Genomic DNA, 20582 nt, shown 5'->3' on the forward strand with positions numbered 1-20582 from the left:
TGGTGATCTATGCTGGATTTTGGTGATCCACGACGGTCCATGACAGTCCATGGTGGTCCATAGCAGTTCACAGCAGTGCATGGAAGTCCATGATCACCTATGATGTACTGCAGTGGTCTGTGATGGTCCAGAGCTGCCTGAGGCCACCCATGGTGGTCCATGACAGTCCATAACTGCTATGGTCATCCTTGGTGATCCATGACAGTCCACTGTAGTCCACGGTGGTCCATGGTGGTCTGTGGGGGTCCCTGGCAGTCCATGGAGGTCCACAATGATCTGTGGAGAACTGGGGTGGTCAGTGGTGATGCATGGTGTTATGTGGTGGTCCATGGCAGTCTATGACCAACCACGGTGGTCCATGGTGGTGCATGATGATCCACGGTGATTCATGGTGGTCTACAGCAGTCCACAGATTTCCATGGTGATCTACAGTAGACTTCAGTGGTCCATGGTGGTCTGTTGCAGTCCATATGGCCATGTCTGACCAGAGATTTCCATGGTGGTCTGTGGTGGACTGTGTTGATCCATGGCAATCCATCGTGACCCATACTCATCCTAGGACTGCACCAGGACACCAGGGGCACAGCCACACAAACCTGCCCCAGGGATCTCATTCCTGGGGGGTTGAGGTTCCAATCTTCTTTTCCATGTTCTGAGCAAGTGAAACCAGGCCCTAGGTTCCCAGAGATGACAATTGTTTATTGACCTCCAGGATCCTTCACCTCTGCACCATGAGTGGAGCCAGAAGCTTGCCAGCCTTGGGAGGTGGCTGTGAAGAGCGTGGCAGGCACCACGAGTGAGTACCTGCGTCACAGTCGGCTCTGCCAGGGCCAGGTGAAGGAGTCGTGCAGACACTGCTGTGCCAGGGCACATACAGCACTGGATCATGGGGATCTGCCATGGATGGGCAGCGGCCCCTTCCTGCTGGAGGCTGGTGGCTCTGAACAGGGTTGCAAAGAGGCCTCATGGAAAGAGGTCAGGTCACCACTGAAGACCCCCATCTCCATCCGAGTGGGAATCAGGGTCCTGCTGAGCTTTCCGTTCCCGGTGCTTGAGGAGCTACCCCATCCCAAATGGAAGAGGCACATCAGAAGGTCAGAGAGGCTTTGGCCAGATGGACGTGAGGCTCACAGGGATGGGTGCAGGTATGCAAGGTGATCTTTGCACATGTGGGCTTCCCGTGCTCCTGCTGTTCAGGGAATCTGAAGGGCTCCTTGTTTGGGTTTGGAGTTTGTGTGCCAGTAGAGGAAAGAATAGAGCAGAGGTAAACTCTTTAAAGGGAAAAATGTGGATTTATGTGGCAGTATTGTCAGCTCCCTGTTTCAGGGCAGGGGCTGTCCCAGTGTGTCCGTGAGGACAACCCCAGCACCTGTGGGAACAAGCTGAGTCACTCTGCACCTGCATTTACTTAATTGGAATCAAAAGGGAGAACCAACCTTGGGTAAGTGTTTTGACAGAGAGAATGTTGTGTTCCTCAAAGTGGAAAACCACTCTGCATAATAGCATGTGTTTTTTCTCTCATGGCTGAACACAGCCACTGTATGCTGTGAGTGTGTGGGATCAAAACAGTGGTTTAGGACGATCCTGGGAATTCCAGTTAACTGAAAGACAACACCAGGTGATGTTTATGAGAGAATATGAGTTAAAGGGGAACACTGAAAATGGTCTGTGAAGAAATCCCGAAACCAAATTCTGTGTGCAGTGCAGCCTCATCTTTTCAGCGCCCATAAACACCCAAAACTTCTGTGCTCCAGACCCAGGGTGAGACCCTATCCTTGCAGGGCACCAGGACAGGACATGTCACCTGTAACACCCCTCAGGCAGGTGCTGACTGTGCCAAGCCAGGGACACCTGCTGCATTGTTTTCTTCTCCATCTGCTCTGGGACCCCGAGGTTGAGTATGTGGAGTCCCGGCTCTATGCCCAGGTCATCTCTTCCACCACGAATCCACCAGCCATCCATGGCTTTTCCTGTAGGATGTCCCTAAAGCAGGGACACCTAGGGTGCCCCTGTGAGTGCCAGCCAACAGTGACGCACTGGGCCAATGCAGTGTGCAGTGTCTCTCTGATACCAGAGAGAGGCCAGAGATCTGCGGGATCCACCCAGGATCCAGAAATCCTCAGAGTCTCCTGGGGCTCTCCCTGTCCTTGCATCCCAATGAAGCAAGGTGTCCAGAACTGGTCTGGGAGTCCCCTGGGTGTCCCCAGCATGTCCCAGAGCAGTTACATGCTGGGGTCAGTGCCAGTGGCCTGGACCCCTGACCTCCCTGGCAGGTCCCTGGGCCCAACAAGTACCTGGCACTTTTTTGGCCACGCAGCTCCTGCGTGGCCTAGGAGTGATCTCCCAGGGTTATTTCTGACTCACAGGACAGGAAACATTTCGAGGTTTAAGCCGAGCTGAATAATGTGCTCATTTCCTTGTGCCGACTACAAAGCACCTGCTCCAGGGGATTTATGGAGTGCCAGCCTCTCGCGCTCACTGCGTGGCTGCCTGCCCGGATGTTTTTATTTTCCCAGGATGGCCAGCAAGTGCCAAGGCCTGTTTTCCTAAACACCCCACAACCTCATGGCACGTTTCCTTGAGGGGAGCCTGGGTAGAGCCATGGGCTGTGGCATACCTAGGGTGCTGGGATATCCGGGGTGCTGGAGAGACAGGGCTGAGGGTAGCAGGGATGCCTGGCTAACCCAGTGATGCCAAAACCTGGCCTGGCACAGAGCAGCCACAGCTAGGCTAAACGACCTAGGAGAGTGCCAAGGGATAATGGAAAGGAATGGAGTAGGGGGGTGAGCAAGGGAGGATGAGACCATGTGAGAGGACAAGAGGGCAAGGGAGCTTGAGTGAGCCACAGCATGGGACTGGCCAGAACACAGAGCCCATTCCACAGCTGGGGACCCACAGACACCATCCCACACCAGATCCTGTCCCGTGGCAGGGGATCCACACACACCATCCCACAATAGATCCTATCCCACAGATCCTGTCCCACAGCAGGCGACCCACAGACACCATCCTACAATAGATCCTGTCCCACAGACACCATCCAGTCAGGGCTTGTAGAGACCCTGTGAAATACTGTGCCCAGCCCATGGCACAGGAATGTTTCTCCTCTGTGAGGAGGGTCAGGGTGTGGGTGCTGATGCACAGACACCCATGGGAGATGCAGGTCATGTCAGCACACTTCCCGGTCAATGCTCCTCCACTGGCACTGAGCTCCATCCAGCAGGCAGCCAGCCTGCAGAGTAAGGTAACATCAAGCTTTTCATCATGTCCCCTCTGTTTTGTCTCCTTTTTGGAGCAACAGACTCGTTGCTGGTAGAGCTGGATCTGATCCAGCCAGTACTCCAGCCTCCACAAGCTATCCCACCTGGCTTACCAGCTGCAGGATGAAGGATGCCATGAGCAGACTGTCATTCCCTGGGTAGCCCTTTGTCCCCTCCTGTGCCTCTCCCCAGCCTCTCGCTGCCCAGCTCTCTCTGACCCCTCTGCTCACTTCTCCCCAGGACTTGGCCGTGCCAGTGAGCAGTCAAGTGAGTGACATTGCTCAGAGCTGGTATCTACCTGCACCTGCCCTGGTGCCTTGGGTAGTCCATGGCAGCACTGAGGCAGTTTGGTCCAGCAATAAATTGGGGTTGCGGGGTTTTGTTGTTTTTTTTTTTTCTGTTTAGAGAGAAAATAAAATACCTTTGGGGAACAGGAGCCAAGCTCCCCAGTGCCTAAAACAGCAATCACAGCACTTCCTCGGATTTATGGTGTTTGCTTTCACAATGCCAGCCGGGATCCTGTTTGCTTCCTGCTCTGCAGCTGCAGTCCCAGCTGAAGGCTCAGGAGATTCAGGTTTTATAACCCTCCTGGATCCTGCTGATGGCAACTTGTCCAGCATCTTTTATTACCCTCCGAGCCTCCTGTGGGCTGCTGTCACCTCATCCCAGCACCCACTGACTTGGACACTTGTCCCTGCCCGTCCACTGGGTCTCATCCCTGGCACTGGGCACTCGGACAGACACTCTGCAGAGGGAGTACCCAGCCCTTTCTGGGAGACGAGGCCAGCAATGCTGTGCCCTTGGTGGGGTGCTCTTAGGCACAGCTACAGTCCAACAGCCAGGCTAGGCAGGAGAGCTGGGTCCTGCTGGGAGAATGCTGAGACATGGATGTGAGCTTCTGCAGGATCCCGGGATGCTCAGGGATGGTGTGACTGCTCCTCACTGGCATGCCTGTGAGCAGTCCCTGCTGTTGGCCTCTGCCTGATAAAGTGACTGCACTTCCAGAGAGGCACTCTTCCAGCTCTATATCCCTTTTGTGGCTCTTCCCCTGGTCTCAGTTGTCCCCTGAGATGTAGGACCAAAACCGGCTGTCTCCTTTCAGTCTCCATGGCAAAATTTCCTCCAGGATGCACAGTCTGGCACAGCGGGAGAGGGTGTCAGCTTCTACAGTCACAGCATCCCTCAAGAACTCAAACTAAAGTCCAGCTCCAGCTGCTGCATTCTAAGCTACAAGCCCTCTCCTGTACAAGCTGGATCAAAATGCTCTGGATCGCCCATGATGGGGGGTGTGCTAGGACCAAGTGGGTGTCCAGGGATGCAAAAATGGGGGAAGGAAAGTGGTCAGGTGAGGGAATAGCAGGATCAACAGGCTGTGGGGGACCACCAGACCTATTCCTAATGCACAGCCACAGTGTGGAGGGTGCTCCACTGCCCAGCTGCCTCTGCAACATGCCAAGGGGTGTCCTGACCCTCTTTCCTCTTTCTCTACACTTTCCCAGCAAAGCGCTTTGATGAAAAACCCAAAGGCCACGAGTGAGCAGTTAGTCTTAAATCCTCTCTTTGGTAAACCAGAATGGCTACAAAAATCCTGGGAATGCCTCCCTGTGACCCCGATGGAGCAGAGGCAACGCCCTTCAACGCAGCCAAGAGATGCTGTTGCCCCGGGTTTTGAGCACCCTTCTGGAAGCCTGTCCAAATCCTGCGGGCCTCCGAATGAAACCCACCACTTCTGTTTAACATTTGCTGTTCTCGGTGATGAAACAATGATGGATTATTTCACTGCAGTTACTAGCGTGCCAAACCTCTTTTTCCAAACACACAATAAGAATATTAATATACTGCTCTGACAACGAACACTTTTATCCTCCTTATATAGTAACAACTCTGCACCAAAGGGCAAGTTCCATTTGTCACCGTTACACTCCACCATCCCGGCTCATGGGCCCGTGGTCAGCAGGTTATTCCTGGGTGCTCAGAGCTTCTCTGGTTTATTATTGTCCTTTCCCAACAGATCTCACGCTCGCTGCCATCCAGCCAACCCACCAAGAGGCACAACATCACGCAGGACACTATGAGAGGGCTGGGGTAACTCTACAAGGGGAAGAGGGGATGCAAAACCAGGGCTGCTCCCTGGGCAATGAGAGCATAGGTTGCAGGACAGGGATGGCGAGGGGGCCCAGAGCACCAAGAGAGAAGGGACTACACCTTCAAATCTGAAGGTGGCGAATCCAAAGCGGATAAAAGGAAGCATTTTTTTTTCTCACTCTGTACTTAATTAGACTGCCACAGGAAAATACTTGGGCCAAAATTTAGCAGGATTCAATGTGGGATTGGGCACTTAACAGGGACAACAAAAATATCCAGCTATAATAGAGGATGCCAATACAAATTCTGGAAGGGATATTAAGCCTCACGCGTCAAGGTGTAAACTTATCCCAAACTCTCAAAAAGCAGGGAGTTTAATGCAAGGGCAGATGACCCACATATGCCACCATTACTGATGCAGCCTCGCTGCCAGCACAGCCCCATGCTGGCCGAGCCACAGCCTGGACTGTCCCCAGGGCCCTGTTTCCTGCTGCCGGCAGCACCTCTGACAAGGGCTGTGAATTTCTTTTGGCAATTCAGCCTTTTACTTGTAGCTCTCCGAGGCCATGTGGCTCCCAGGGCTCTGACCTCCTCCATCTCTCTCATCCCTTCACTTTGCCAGCTGATAACAGCCTCACCACTTCTATCCAGAGGCAGCCCCTCTGGATAAGGGCCTGGGCAGTCCACGGACACATCCCTGGGTGGTGTGGCATCTTCCCATGGCTCCTTGATTCCAGCCAAGTTCCTTGTTTCTCTCTCAAGTCACTTGTTGCCCAAAAGCACATTTGTCTCCTGGTTTCATCCGTCCTGTTCCCTCCTGTTTCTGCTGTGGCTGGTCTCCAGACTCTGAAAGGGACTGCTCATCTCCAGTATCTCGTGGGTGCTGTGTGTACACAGGCCCAGCCCCCCTTCATGAGCACTGCTCAGATGAGCCCTGGGTCTTTCTCCCCTGCTCTGCATCAGCAGATGGCAATTGCCATCAGCAAATGGCAATCACCGTTTTGCCTGCTCTTGGCCAAAAAACCCACTGTCACCCTTAACCCATGCATGGCCACAAGCCTGGCACGGCCGCAGCCCAGGCTGGGGTGGAAGTGCTGTGCTGTGGTACCCAGGAGCTGGGTGCAAGCACCTCCATCCCCAGAGAGGACGGAGCCATTCCATCCCACACTGGCTGTTAACGGGACGCCTGTGCTGCTCCAGCCCCTGCGAGATGGGATACTCCCAAAACCTTGGCCGCTGTGAAGGATCAGTGATGGTTCAGCATGACCAGAGAGGAGCCTGGAGCTCTTCTGGTCAGGAGCCAGGGTCTCCTGTGCTTGCTGCTTACGTGCTCACCACGCTGTTGAGGGCAACCCCGCTGGGGACCCTTGGATCTCCACTCCCTGTGGAGCTTTGCACCCTCAGGGGCTTCCAACTGGAGACATTTCTGGAGGGCATGAATCAGCTTTTCACAGCTTGTTAAAAATCTTGATCCTACCTCTTGTTTTCATGCCTTTCAAATCAGGAAATGAGTTTTACAACTTTTCCAGTGGGGCACAGCTGGTGGCCAGGGTCGTAAAGCTGAACTTTATAAATATCTCTTTTTGGGATGGGGGAAGAGCATTAAAAAGGCAGAGAGCAAGAGAGAGAGAGAGAGAAGGGAAGAAGCAAAGGCAATAGCGAAGCAAGGTGAACAAGCCCAGCTTAACACCAACCATGGCCATGCAAGCTCAGAAGATGGGGTGTGCTTGGGGCAGGCTTTGCCTGCTTCTCTCCCTCCTCCTCCAGCTGCCAGGCTCCCAGGCCAAATGCTACTTCCAGGCTAAAGGTAAGTGAGGCAGTGAGATGGGAAGAGGCTAATGGGAAGAGGAGGCCTCAGCTTTTCCAGCATGGCAGGGCTCTGCTCTGTGCCTGCAAAGTGTGGAAGGGACTGTGCTGAGCTCAGGAGCAGGATCGTGGGCCAGTGGTGAGTGGAAGGAGCAGTCTATAAACCACACAACAGCTCCCCAGGGCTCTGGCTGAGAAACAGCTGTTTGGGCCATGAAGGCTCCTGGCAGGAGCCTGCCTGGAGCCAAGTGTGAAGGACTAGTAGCAAAGAGAGGAGGTCTGCCTGTCTTTCCTCTGTTGACTCCTCTCAGGGCTGCAGAGATGCTCAGACCCCAAAAGGGTGCTGGATTTGCCCTCTCCAAGGAAGCAAGAGCCACTTGCCTCTGCTTTAGGCCCACAGGGTAGTGGGGAGAGCTGCAGGGCATGGCCAGAAGAGGATGGGTACATTGCCTTTGGCAGATGTCTGGGCATCCCTTACCTTCAAGGGCGGTCGACAGATCACCAAATATTTTCTGTACCATAACGTGGGTGGGAGGTCATGACAACCCTGATCAGGGCACAGGGATGCCAAGGAGGCTCCCACTCACCCTCAGCACAGGCCCATGTGTCCTCATCACCACTGCTTCCTTTGCAGCTCCCTGTGAGTACGAGGGGAAGCAGTTCTCCCTTGGGGAATCGTGGCTGAGCACCAACTGCCTGCTCTGCACCTGCCTGCACCCCATCGGCGTGGGCTGCTGTGAGACGTGAGTGAGGGGCTGAGGGGCACTGGAGTGGGCTGTCCCTGGCAGTGCTGCACACCACAGCACTCCTGTGCCCACAGCAGGGGGTCTGGTGGCTGCAAATGCAGCAGATGTCAGAGCCCACTGAGGGCTGTGGGGTACCAGGCACTCGGGGACAAGGGACAGAGGTGGATGGGACCCCACCGGGGAGTTGAGGGTGGTGGGGTAAGCTGGGGAGGCAAAGCGGTGGGCAAGGGTGTCTCAGCACAGTGAGATGCTCAGCTGTGCCAGGAGCTGTGTCCCAGCCCAAGCTGGTCTGGAAGACACCCCTTCTGGGGGGCTGACAGCAGAAGAAGCCACCTGGCCCTGCCAGCAGCCCTCCGGCACAAACCAGGGGGAGCTGACGGCGCTGTGCCCTCTTCCGCAGCACCCAGCACCCCATCGACTTCCCCGACTGGTGCGAGGCCCACTACGACTCGCAGACCTGCCAGATCTCGGTGGTGCAGAAGGCCAACCCCAGCCTGCCCTGCGTGAAGACCGTGGAGCACGAGTGGGGCTCGGCCGGCACCCCCGAGCCGCTGATCAACAAGGTGCTGGGCGCGGGGCTGAGCAGATAAGAAGCTCGGCAGCGCCCGGCGCCCCTTTGGCGGCGTCCTCCCTCCTCCAGAGCACACCTCCCGCATGCTCCAGACCTGCCCCGTCCCGTAGAGACGTCACCGCCGCCACCTCCAAGGGAAACCACTATCCACGCACCATGGTACCGAGCTGACATTTACACCCTCACGCTGCCACGGTACGGCTTTGCTTCTGCCTTCAGCTTCCTGAGCCAAGCCAGGGCATTCTTCCTGTGAGATACCCCGCACCCGGCGGTAATGCAGATCCTGCGGGATATCCTCCCAGGTGGGCAGAAAACCTCGTTACTAAAGAAAGGGCTCTGGCACTAAATCAGCCTGGCTCGCAGGAGTCCTGTACTCCCACATCCACCCTGAAGTGAAGCAGCTCCCTGCTCCCTCCCAGATCCATATCCCTGTGCACAGAAGCTGCTGGGAGCTCACTGAGGAGCATCATGGCCCCTCGTGCAGGACCCTCAGACCCTGGCCAGCCCCTTCTCTGCTCCCAGAGTGTGCGGGGAACAACCCACCTCTGGAACCACTAATGCCCCTGCTCCTGCAGGTTCTGGGGTCCCTGGCACCGCAGGTCAGCCCTGGGCAACACCACAACAGAGCCAGCCCTGGGTGGGCAGCAGTGCGGGGGGAACCACTAGACAGCCCCTGGGAGGATCCCCACCCCCAGACATGCAGGGGAGCAGGGAGGGAGGGCTCAGGAAGCAGAAGCAATCCACGTGTGCCAGGCTGGAGCCAGCCACCCTGGCAGCCCGCCCCAGCCGGTGCCATGCTGTGTTGTGCAGAGCCTTGTGTAGATGTTTCTGTTCTTGCAATAAAGATACTGAACAAAGAGGTCTCCAGTCTGTGACTGCCATGCAAAGTGGGATGTGTCCACCACTGGGAACAATGCAGGAATAAGGCTCTTGGGAAGGCTGAGTTTTGCACATTCAGATGTTTATTTTTTCCATGCAAAGAGGAAAGTTCATTGGAAGGTTTGGTAGAAATGGGGAGCTTGCTGTTGAGCAGGGAGATCTCCATCCCAGCTCCTGGATGCACAGCCTGCATTCCCTACAGCTCCCCAAGGATCCTGAGACCAGCAGGATGCCTTTACACCCAGGAATGCAGGCAGACAACAGCCCAAGGGCTCAGTGCTGCTTAGTTTTGTAGCTGCACTACTATTGTGCAGCCACAGCAGGGGCTGCACCCAGGTCACCAGCACCTGTCGGCAGCACAGGGCTGGCGTGCCAGGACCTGCCTCCTCCAGGTGAGGATGGCACTGGACTGTGCGTGTGGGACACCTCTCTGGGAGGCAGGATGCCTGCCAGGACAGGGGAGTGGGCTCCCATCCAGCCCAGGTGGCCAGTGTGCCTCACCTGGATGCCAGACCTTTGCTTGTAAGATCTCTCTGTAGGAGCATGGCTTTCACCCAAGGGTGGTATGAAGCTTCACTGGAAGACCTTCCCTCTCCCTTCTCGGGGCTGGGCCTTTCCCTCTTGGAAGCCCCACATGGGATAAAGGCATGTCAGCAGTTCCCTGGGAGGCAGATTTTGTTTTGGTGAGTGCTGGGACTCACATCTTCACCCAGGTGGGAAGGGTCCAGCTCTCAGCCGAGGGCTGCAGTACAGGACACTGCAACAAGCACAGTAATCCTCCACCCACAGACGGGACAGAGTTGCCCGGTGCCCACCTGGGCATCACAGCTGAAGTCAAGGGGACACAGGGATGCATGCCCCATGGCATACTGGTGACAGTCCTGCCTGCTATTCCCACCAGTGGCACACACTTGCAGCACTGCAGGCCCACCAGCTCTCCCTACTTCAGATGGTGATGGAGTTAGTGCTGGAGAACTGAGATACGTAGGAAGCCAGGATGGGATTGGTGGGAAGAACTTTGATGGGCAAGTCCCAGCTGAAAGTGTCCACTTCCATCTGCTCTACCCCAGTCCAGGTAACAGCCTCTGACTGGCTCCCACGAACCAAGCAAGTCCCTGCCGACTCCCCAGAGGTCACAAATTCGAAGTGCAGCCTCCACTTCAGGGACACTGTGGGCAAGACGGGGATCAGGAGACAACATCACAAGGGACAGGGACAGCAGCTGTCTCAGTGCTGGCTGTCCTGGCAAGGGGAAATGCAAATGATACCACTCACAGAGACGAGCTCCCTCCCATGGGACACAGCCCTGCTGAGCAAGGCAGGGCTGGGGACACTGCAGTCCTTCTGCAGGTCCCTTCCCTGGTGAGTACATACCAATGTTGGTGGTGAATCCCGGGGTTGAGCTGAGCGGGATGGGCAGGCTGAAGCTGCTCTGGGCTGTGTGCAGGCAGGACTCCTGATGGCGGGCGTGCGTGGTGAAGGAGACAGGCTGCCCCCGACGGCGCTGGAACTCCTCCTGGATGCTCTCCTCCGTCTGCAGGCTCACCGAGAACTGCAGGACAGTCAGCAGGGTGCTTGTTCTCACGGCATCACACAGCCCTTGTGTAAAGCCCATGGCCTCTATTTCCCAAAAAAAGCTCAGGACTGGATCATTCCCCACCTCACACTCCAAGGGGACCCCAACTGGGTCTCACTAGAAACCCTCAGTAGAAAACCCCCAGCAGCCCAGTGCCATCTCAATCTCTTCTGACGCTCCCCCGCCATAAACCCCTGCCTCTCCCCAGTGACCCAAGAGCCAAAAATGACCTGCAGACATGGGATGTCCCCTTCAGAGAAGTTGAAGGTCCCAATGACATCCTCTCCGATCTTATACACGGTCTTAAAGATGCAGAACGTTCCCACCTTCCCACGAGTGTTGCTGATGTTATACAGGTCTGTGGAGCAAGAAGAGGGTGGTAGGAGTTGTGTCAGGATAAGGCTCTGCTCCATGCAGTGCCCTGGGTTAATGACATGACGCCATGCCTGCTGCTTGGGTGTGAAGGGCAGTCACTGGAGGTGGTGTTCCTTTTGGGAAATGCCTGCAGTGAGCAAGAGAAAACCACATACTGGCTGTGATAGGCCAGAGGGTCTCTCTGGTTGAAGCAGGAAGAGTCTGAGACTGGCTGGGAGGCCCTGACCCAAGGAGGCCCTGATGGAGCTGTTCACAGCCCCAGTTGGAGCTTTGCTTTGTCAGTGAGATTTTTGCAGCTGGTCTTGTGCTCCATGCCCAGGTTAGGAAGGACAGCAGGCTGGAGCAGGGAATATGACCTACGCAGGCTGCGTCGTGAGGTGGCCACCATGAGCAGTTCTGTAGCCAGGTCGGCCAGGCGAGAGTCTTTCTTCAAGCTCTCCTCCTCCTCCAGGAAGGGGTTTGAGGGCGCAACAGCCTCATCCTGTGGGAACTGGTAATCCTTGAGCCCTGGGGAGAAGGTGAGAGTGTCAGCGGGGCAGGGTGCAGCCTGGCCTGTTGTGCAGGGAGGGCAGTGCGTGGCCTCACCGTGCAGCACGAGGACACGGAAGGGCACGCGCAGGAGCTTGATGGGGGAGTTGACGCGCTGGCAGCCGATGGTCAGCTTGTACACGTATTTCACAGACTGTCCCCGGAAAGAGGGAGGGCCGTCCACAGGCAGCGTCTCACAGTACGAATCTGCAAGGGGTGCAGAGAAGTTCCAAGGGTTGGGACCAGCAGCAGTGCTGAGCTAGGGGCAGTGCCTGGTGCTTTCTGCTGCACGGCAGTCCAAGCACATCCCCAGCTCCCCTGCACCAGGCGCACTGCTCCTCACATCACACGCACCGTCATCCAGACGTTGCTTCCAGCACATACAACCACACACACAAGCTGCCTCAAAAGAATGTGAAAGATGTAAAATCCAGGAACACAAACACATGAGAGTCACGAGTTCAACCCGAATTTGCCTCTGTGCACTCCTTCACCCGTCACTCTCACAGCGCAGTCACGCGCTGCAGTCTCCTCCAGGCTCTGCCCCACGCGGGTGCTGATCAATACCTCATGCCTCTTTTGGTATTTGCTTTACACAAACCCCAAACTCGGCAACAAAAGCTAGTTTCTTCCTGTATTTTTCTCTGAAGTGCCAGGTCTAAATGGTCAAGAAACAACACCGAGACCTTCGCAACAACCTGTGGCATGTCCCCCTTGACAGACTGACGACTTAGACCACGAAGCCTCTGACTCTGAGGACTCTGCGATGCTGGAGCCTGGCTTACACCACACTCAGCCCTCTCAGAGCCCCTTGGCCACCACACAAACCCCAATTCTCTTGACGCAGTGCGAACACTTCTGCAGCTTTCCCAAACCACATGCTCTACTAACAAGAAAGGCACAAACAGTGAACTGTGGAAAGTCTCCACCTCTCTGGCTTGCCCACCGTAACGCAGATACACCCTGCCAGAGGAAGGGCAGCATCCTGCTCTGAAACCACAGCTCCTTCCCCAAGTCTGGCACATCCTGAATACTGGGGCTTAGATTAAAAGTTAGGGTTACATTTTAAATATAACTCCTAGATTTAAAATAACAGGACTGGAAGGAAGAAAAAGGCCTGTGCTAGTGTCCACAGGATGTCACACCTTAAAGCACAAGCCTGTCTTGCTCGACCAGGGTGCAGATAAAGCAGAGAAGTGTCCTGACAGGGAGGAAAATCAGGTATTTCCACAGAAGCAAACTGCTGTACCAGACTTAACAAGAGTGCTCACAAAGACCTTCTTGCCCAGTGAGGACAATCTGAGCAGAGACCACCGCTGTTGAAGAAGGATGGGCAGTTTGCTACCCGGCACAGGAATGCCAAGACTCAGGAAGTCCCAGCTTTCTTGCATATCCCAGAAGGAAGCACATTCCTGGCACTATGGATGCCTTCCTTACCCACCCGCTGTGCCCTCTGGCTGGGCTCCAGGCCTGTGTCCAGGCTGCTTCCATTTCCTCCCCTCGCTATGATCTACAAAACCAGAGAGGAGGCAAAAACAGCCACAGAAATGACTTGAGGACTTGAGAAAATGTTTCATGGTGACAAATTTAAAGAGCTCGGCCTGGGCAGAGTGTCAAAGGGCTGGGAGATGAGTCAACTTCAACATACAGGCACCATAACAAGACTGAGATATTGGGGAATAAGTTGGTCAGCAACTGAAAACAAGGCCTTTTATCAAGAGACAACCCTGACACAACCTCAGCTGTATGTGCCAGCTCTGGTTGCACTTTAATAACACAGTACATTGCTGAAGTAGAATTAAGATTTCTTGGGTTTTCTGTTGGTTTTTCTTTCCCTTTCCAAACTGCGTAGCAAAACTCAAAACTTCTGAAAAACAGGAAATGAAGAATTAAGATACACACCCACACGGCCTTAACTCTCCCTCCACGGAGCTGGCAGGAGCCCCCAGGAATGATGTGCAGCCGTGCCAGCTGCAGTCTCGCGTGAGAGCAGCAGCACCACTGGCTGATGGGATCGGTGTGAGCAGCCTGGCAGAGAATGAGACCAGGGCTGTGATACAAGGATTTCAGTGCTAAAAAGCCACTGCCACACACAGTGACACCACACAGGAGGCATGAAACGGACAGGTGCCTCACACAACCAGCGGGAAAGGCTGTAACAAGAAACCTCGAAGTATAGAAGTTTGTGTCCTTCCTGAGGAGTTGCATCCAAGCGCCAGGAAGATGCAGGCTGTTTGTGCCGGTGTCACCCAGAGGCAGAGAGGACGCACATCACAGCATCAGAGGGAAGGACAGACAATCCCTAGCTTAGCTGGGAGCTGAACAGCTTCTGCCTGCAAAGCCAGCGCACAAGGAAATCCCCTCAATCCATCTCAGCCACCTGGAACTCGGGCTGTCGTCATTGATCTGCTCTCCCAGAGACTGCCCAGCCTGCCTGAGATGTTCCAGGAAAAGGAACATCCCCCTGCTCCCAGTGAAGGGATGCTCCAGACCCACACCTGCAAGCAGCAAGGAGTACAGGAGAATTCAAGTGATCCTCAGGCCAGCTGAGATTCCTGACTCCTCCTCCTCCCTGCTGGCATGGCCAGCTCTTTTCCCCAGTATCATGCTGTAGAATAATAAGTGAATAACCAAACATCCTCAGATGACAGGCTCTGCAGCTTAGTGGCACAGCCCCAGACGACACTGCCCCACCCTACTAACCAGCTAGCCAAACCAGCCCAGTTTTACCCTGTCCACCTTTCCCTCCAGTCAGGCCCCTCCAAGATGAGGAAGGCAGGAGACATCAGCTCCAAAACTAGCATGTCACAACGCTGCGGCTCCTTGGTCTCACTTGCAGCTACACTCTCACCTCTGCAGAGCTCAGTGCTGCAGCAGAGCCCCCTCCACCACAGGCACTGCCTGTCCACTCCCTGTGCCCTGCAATTTGAGAGGCCTCCATCAACCGTTCCCAGCAGATCCCTGGGACAACCTGATGGAGCTCTCCACACACAGCCTGCAAGGCCCAACATCACTGCTGCTAAATCACAGGCCACTGGAACACAAAGGAGATCCAACACGACTTGACAGGCTGGGTCACACAGCCACCGACTGATAGACAACAGCACATACTTGTATTTTCACAGCTGTCTACTCAGACATGGAGAGCTCTGAGCAGAGATTAGGAGTCCTCACTTTTACAGCAGGAAAACTAGAACACACAGAAGACTGCGATCTCCAGGACAGCCACAATGTGAAGAGGAAGCACAAACCTTTGGAGGACACCAGATTAAATTTCAAGAATACTCCCATGTGGTTGAAGATACAAAGGCAAGGAAACAGAGGTGTGTGTAACTGTTCCTTCAGCTGCAACTAGGTATTTCAAACATTTTATTCCTTGCAGCTACACAAGGGACCTGCAGCAAAGGCCGTGGGCCAGGGGTAGGACATGCTGCAGGTGCACAGCCATAATGCAGTGGAGAACACACTCTGGATGATGCAGCAGCTCCTGAGCACTCATGCTCCCATCAAAGCATCTCACCTTCCACAAGCACCAGGGTCTCACACTTGCAGCACTTGGGATTGCAAAGCTAGTTTTGAAAGCAGAGTTCCCTGGAGGTAAGCTCTGTGAGTAGGGTAAGAGAAGACAAGACTCACAGGATTTTGACTCTCCAGGATCCAGTCGCAAGTCACAGAAGAGAATCTTTGGTGGGGTGGACAGGATACACTGACCCCGCTCTCCTGGAAGAGAAGAAACATGTGAATGCTGCCCAGACTTGGGCTGTGTCCAGGTCAGTCAAGCTTTATCCTCACGGGGATAAACAGGGAGAAGAGGACTGAGGGAACATCTCATGCCCCGGTCATATCATGAGACATTACCAGAACAGCTGGGTAGACAACTGTCATGTTTCATTCCAAGCCAGTGCCACTTTGATCCCAGTATAACAAGGTCCCACAACAACCACCGCCAGGGAATGACACAAGGAAAGCAACACGGACTTCCCACTCGCTTCTTTGCATGCTGCCCTCATAACACACATTAGGGTCTACGTGAGTCCTGCTTGCTGTGCTCTCTGTCCCTATCTGGGGTGACAGAAGTAGCACTCACCTCTGTTGGGGACGAAGACGGTCTCATTCTCTGCCTGCACATCATGCTTGCTGCCATCCGAGGGAGGGAGCGCCACCCTGTTCTCGCTGGCGTGGAACTGGCAGTGGATCTGGGCACTGGCCCATGCCAGCATCTCACTGAAAGCAAAGAGCAACACTTGTGTCTACACTTTAAACCTGGATTACAGCAAGTAGGAACTAGAGGAGAGCAGCTCTTTCTGCTCAGCTCCAAGCAGGACTGGCTGTCTGGAAGAAAGAAGGCCTTGCTACATTATCACTGAAGCCACTCACAGCTCCCCTGCAAACAAGCCTTGTGAGCAAGCTCAAGGTGTGGTGCTGACCCAAAGCCACTTCCACCCCAGCTGCTGACTGCAGTTTCTCACAAGGCCTGGCTCTGTGGCCAGTCTTAGCCACTACACCATGGGCACAGCACTGACACAGCACAAGGAAACAACCCTGCCCCAAGAACCTGCTGTGCAAACAAGGCAGAAGACAGCAAGCAGCACAGGTCAGCAGCCCCTGTTCCCTTCCCTGGGGCCAAGAGACAAGGTGTAGAACCTCACAGGGATCTTCGAGAAAACATGCTGAGGTCAAGTGTTCCAAGATCTGGTCTAAAGCCTTACTCATCTTTCTCATCACCCGGAGCTTGGGACTGGCCACTCACTGCACTCTGGGGAGGACACCTCGAGCTGCTGCACATGGGCCTGGGCTGGCAGAGGACTTTTAGCCATGACAACCTAAATCCCAAGCCAGAGGAAACATGCAGTGCAGCACTCCATTAACACAATCATTAGGGAGGTGGGCAAATTCAAAAGCAACAAATACCTGCAAGCTGGGTTCAACTGCCCCTGCCCACAGCTCCCGGCTGCCCCAAGCTCAATACTCCTTGGGGCAGGCAGGGCACAGACATGCTTCCTCTCTCCCTCCCCACAACATCAGCTCCCATCCCTGTCAACATCAGCTGCTGGCTGTGTCAGACCAGAGCAGGATGCTTCTGGGTCTTTCACAAGGACCTATTTTCCCCTCCTGATGCAAGGGGTTTGCTGACGGCTGTGGGGGAGGCAAAGGTGTCATTTTGTCCCCTCTCTGAACAGCCACAGGAATGAATGTAGGGCCACGCATCCAGCATGAAAAACAGTCTCATGTTTTGGACTCTGCTACGTCCTCAGCCACTCCACAAGGCATTTCCCATGGCATTACTGAGACCTTTCAGTTTCCAAATCACTCATCCAGTTTTATTTCAGTAGTTTTTATTTCTACAGTTTAGCCACAGTATGATTCCTGTGGTGTTTTCTAACATCATGATCTGATTAGTAAGCACTGACACCAGCCTTAGGTGGCAGAGGGATTTTTTGTGGCACATGGGTGTCTCTTGGTGTGACACATCAGAGCAGTTAAAGGTCTAGATGAACCAGGGGAAAAGGCGTGTCAGCTGACTAAGGATGCACTATTTGATCTTTTGTGTGTGCTGGCTGCCTTTGCTCAAACACACCTTGGTTACTCTACCCAGTGGCTTCTAATCCTACAGCTGTAACTTTGCATTCTCAAAAAATACCAGCACGGCTCTTCCATCAGGGCTGTCTTTTTTTTTTTTTCTGTAAAGTATCTGCTATATGGAAAAAGAGAACTGCTCTTGCTTGAGGCAATGTTACTAATTTTCCATAAGTTTACAGTGCCTTCAAACACTTTTGAATATTTTTTCTTTGTTTTTCAGTGTTGCCCAACAATACACCACTGGATTGTTTTCATTTTTTTCTAACCAGACATCCAACCAAAATTTGCATGCCCCTTCCTGCCAGCAGACCTGGCTTGTCCAGCTGGTGGGGCACAGAAGGATCCTGCACTGGTGCTGAGCTCTCTTCCCTCCTGCCTCGCCTTCCTCACAGCTCCTGTAGTCCACACAGGCTCTGGGCAGAAGAGCTTTGTTTCTTGTATGCCTCATACTCCACAATCAATTTACCTCCTACCATTCCTTCAGTTCTGTCCCTGTGCTTCAAATGCGTGCCTCTCCATCCCTCCACCTGTCAGCCCCAAAACCTTCCAGTCCCTGACAGATCCATCTGCCTGCTGTGTAGTTGTTGTGGTTTAATTTGGCTCCTGCCTTTATGCAATCCACAGCTTCAATTTCCAAACCACCAACCTATTTGCTGTCACCACTTGTATCACTTGGCCAGGTCTCGTCAGATTGATTGATTGTTTGTTTGTTTGTTTGTTTGACTGATTTTAAGAACTTTTTCCAAGAGGCAGTCTTCTACGGAGCACAACACACTTGAAGTTCCCAAATGAAGCTCTGGTAAACTGCAAACGTATAAAACCATTCCAGTTGGTACCCTTGCAGTCCCACATGTTTTAGAATCAGGAAAAATGACTCAGTCATTGCACAGGACAGAACACTGATGGAAGCTCTCAGAAGCTGGACACTCGTGCCACAGCTGAATAATCTGAAAGGTGAATTCAGCAGGCAAGAGGAAGCAGGAAGAAAAGATAAAAAGTTAAGGAAGGCAATAAACATAGAAGCCCCACAGTGGTAATACAAGAGATTACTCTGCTGCTGAGACTGCAAGCACTGGGAGTGGGCCCACCAAAGCAAACGTGTGAATTTCATCCCAGTGATGAAAAGATGCTGAACATGACAGGGCTGGAAACAGACCCTTCCCAGGAAGGTCTAGAGATGAGAAAGCACTCTCCACCCCCTGAAGAATCAGACAAGGCCACACACTCAGCGGACATGGAGGCTCTGGGTGATTACTTGTGACACAGAGTCACCCCCTGTGAGCCAATATGGGAAGCTCCCATCTTCTTACATTTCCTCAACACTGATTTTAGGGACAGCGATGACAAGGGGAGATGCAGCACTCAGTCAAAGGCTGGGCCATAGAAAATGCTGTCAGAGAAGGTGCCTCTTTCTGACCCTCAACAGTGCTCACCCCTACGCCTGCCATCTCTGGAGGCGGGGATCACACTGATCCCTGCAGCACTGCTGGGTAGAGAGAGCTCCTTCCACAAGCGCAGGAAATAATGACGCTGCCTGGATGTTGCTCTGAGGGACTGTCACCCTGGTGTAACCAGATATCCTGCTTTGACAGCCAGTTTGGCTTCATTTTCCGCCAGTAACCCTGTCACTGAGGGCTCACCTTAGGGGCAGAGAATCTCTAACTGCATACTTCTTTCCTTGCCTCCTTCCTGGGGGCAGAAGACCAGAAGAATTACCTCAGCTCCATCCCTGAAACAGCGATAGCACAAAGCCCCCTTAAGGGAGCGCATCGGGCAGGGAAGTCACAGTGGGCTGAGCTGGCACCATTGCCCCACACCTCAGCCATGAGTGCTGCTCCAGAGGGAGAGAGGCTGAGTTAGGGACCCAGGCAGTTCCAACATTTGGAGGCTGCATGCGCAGACTAACATAGACCCTGTACCTGCTGGCGGAGGTCGAAGAGGCCGACAATGGGTTGGTGAAAGTGATCACACACTCCAGCACCTCCCCTGCCAGGAACACAGGCCCACGGCCCAGCTTGGCCAACACCTCGATCATGGCTTAGACAGCCCTGGTGCACACCTGCCAAAAAAAAGAACAACAGTGGATGTGGAATCACAGAATCACAGAACGGTCTGGGTTGGAAGGGATTTTAAAGTTGCATTTCGTTTCAACCCCCCTGCCACGGGCAGGGACACCTTCCACTAGACCAGGTTGCTCAGGGCCCCATCCAGCCTGGTCTTGAACATTGCCAGGGATGGGGCATCCACAGGTTCCCTGGGCAACCTGTGCCAGTGCCTCACCACGCTCACGGTAAGAATTTTTTCCTAATATCCAATCTAAACCTCCCCTCTTTTAGTTTAAAGTCATTCCCACTTGACCTGTTGCAACGACACGGAGGGAGGGCTGGGTGCTGTAACTGAGGGGGAATAGGGATACAAACACCAACAGATGCACACCACCCCCCCCACACACACACCCCACACACCCACCCCCCGATGTGTGCGGGGAAATGCGCACAGCCCTGGCCTTACACACACATACACCCCATCCCCCCGGCCCTCACAGCTAAGAGTGGTCTGAACACGCCGCGAGGGTGAGGAGGGACAGCCCTGACACCCCCAACCCGCGGGTCTCGGGGCCGGCCCCGACCGCAAACACGCACACGGGAAGGACCACCCGAGCGATCAGGGACACAGAGCCGCAAGGTCCGCGCAGCTCCCGCCCCGGGGGCCACTCACCGCCCGCACAGGCCCCGCTCGCCGCCCAGCGCCGCTCCGGCCCGGCTACTCTCAGCCGGTCGGCGCGGATCGGCAGCGCTCGGGAACCCTCGGGTAACGCTCGGGAATCCTCGGACGGCGCTCGGGAACCTTCGGGTAACGCTCGGGAATCCTCGGGCTGCCCTCGGGAACCCTCGGGCACCGCTTGGGAACACTCGGGCGAAGCTCGGCAGCTCTCGGGTGGCGCTCGGCAACGCTCGAGAAGGGCTCGGGAAGGCTCGGGTAGCGCTCGGGAAGGCTCGGGTAGCGCTCGGGAACGCTCGGGAAGGCTCGGGCAGCGCTCGGGAACGCTCGGGAACGCTCGGTCGCAGCTCGGGGACACTCGGGAGGCGCTCGGACCCTGCTCGGGGACGCTCGGGCGGCGCTCGGCTGCCTTTGGCCGGGCGCCCCCGGGTGCCGGCGGCGGGGCGGGCCCGTGT

The 20582-nt window shown here is 54.7% G+C and overlaps 2 protein-coding genes across 2 annotated transcripts; one reads left to right on the plus strand and one right to left on the minus strand.

The window, feature by feature from the left end:
- The first annotated feature begins 7040 nt into the window (after positions 1 to 7040).
- On the plus strand, positions 7041 to 8487 carry MSMP (microseminoprotein, prostate associated). The gene is made up of 3 exons (XM_032676337.1): positions 7041 to 7152; positions 7786 to 7894; positions 8298 to 8487. Exons 1-3 carry the CDS (start codon positions 7041 to 7043, stop codon positions 8485 to 8487), a joined length of 411 nt encoding a protein of 136 aa, XP_032532228.1.
- A 921-nt stretch (positions 8488 to 9408) lies between these two features.
- Positions 9409 to 20228, minus strand: RGP1 (RGP1 homolog, RAB6A GEF complex partner 1). Its single transcript, XM_032676501.1, has 9 exons — positions 20125 to 20228; positions 19326 to 19465; positions 15914 to 16050; positions 15463 to 15546; positions 11884 to 12033; positions 11659 to 11805; positions 11154 to 11281; positions 10722 to 10899; positions 9409 to 10516 (listed from the first exon to the last, which is right to left on the minus strand). Exons 2-9 carry the CDS (start codon positions 19439 to 19441, stop codon positions 10293 to 10295), a joined length of 1164 nt encoding a protein of 387 aa, XP_032532392.1. The 5' UTR covers positions 19442 to 19465; positions 20125 to 20228; the 3' UTR covers positions 9409 to 10292.
- Positions 20229 to 20582: the final 354 nt, after the last annotated feature.

This window comes from Chiroxiphia lanceolata, chromosome Z, assembly GCF_009829145.1.
Source record: "Chiroxiphia lanceolata isolate bChiLan1 chromosome Z, bChiLan1.pri, whole genome shotgun sequence".
Taxonomy (NCBI): Eukaryota; Metazoa; Chordata; class Aves; order Passeriformes; family Pipridae; genus Chiroxiphia; species Chiroxiphia lanceolata.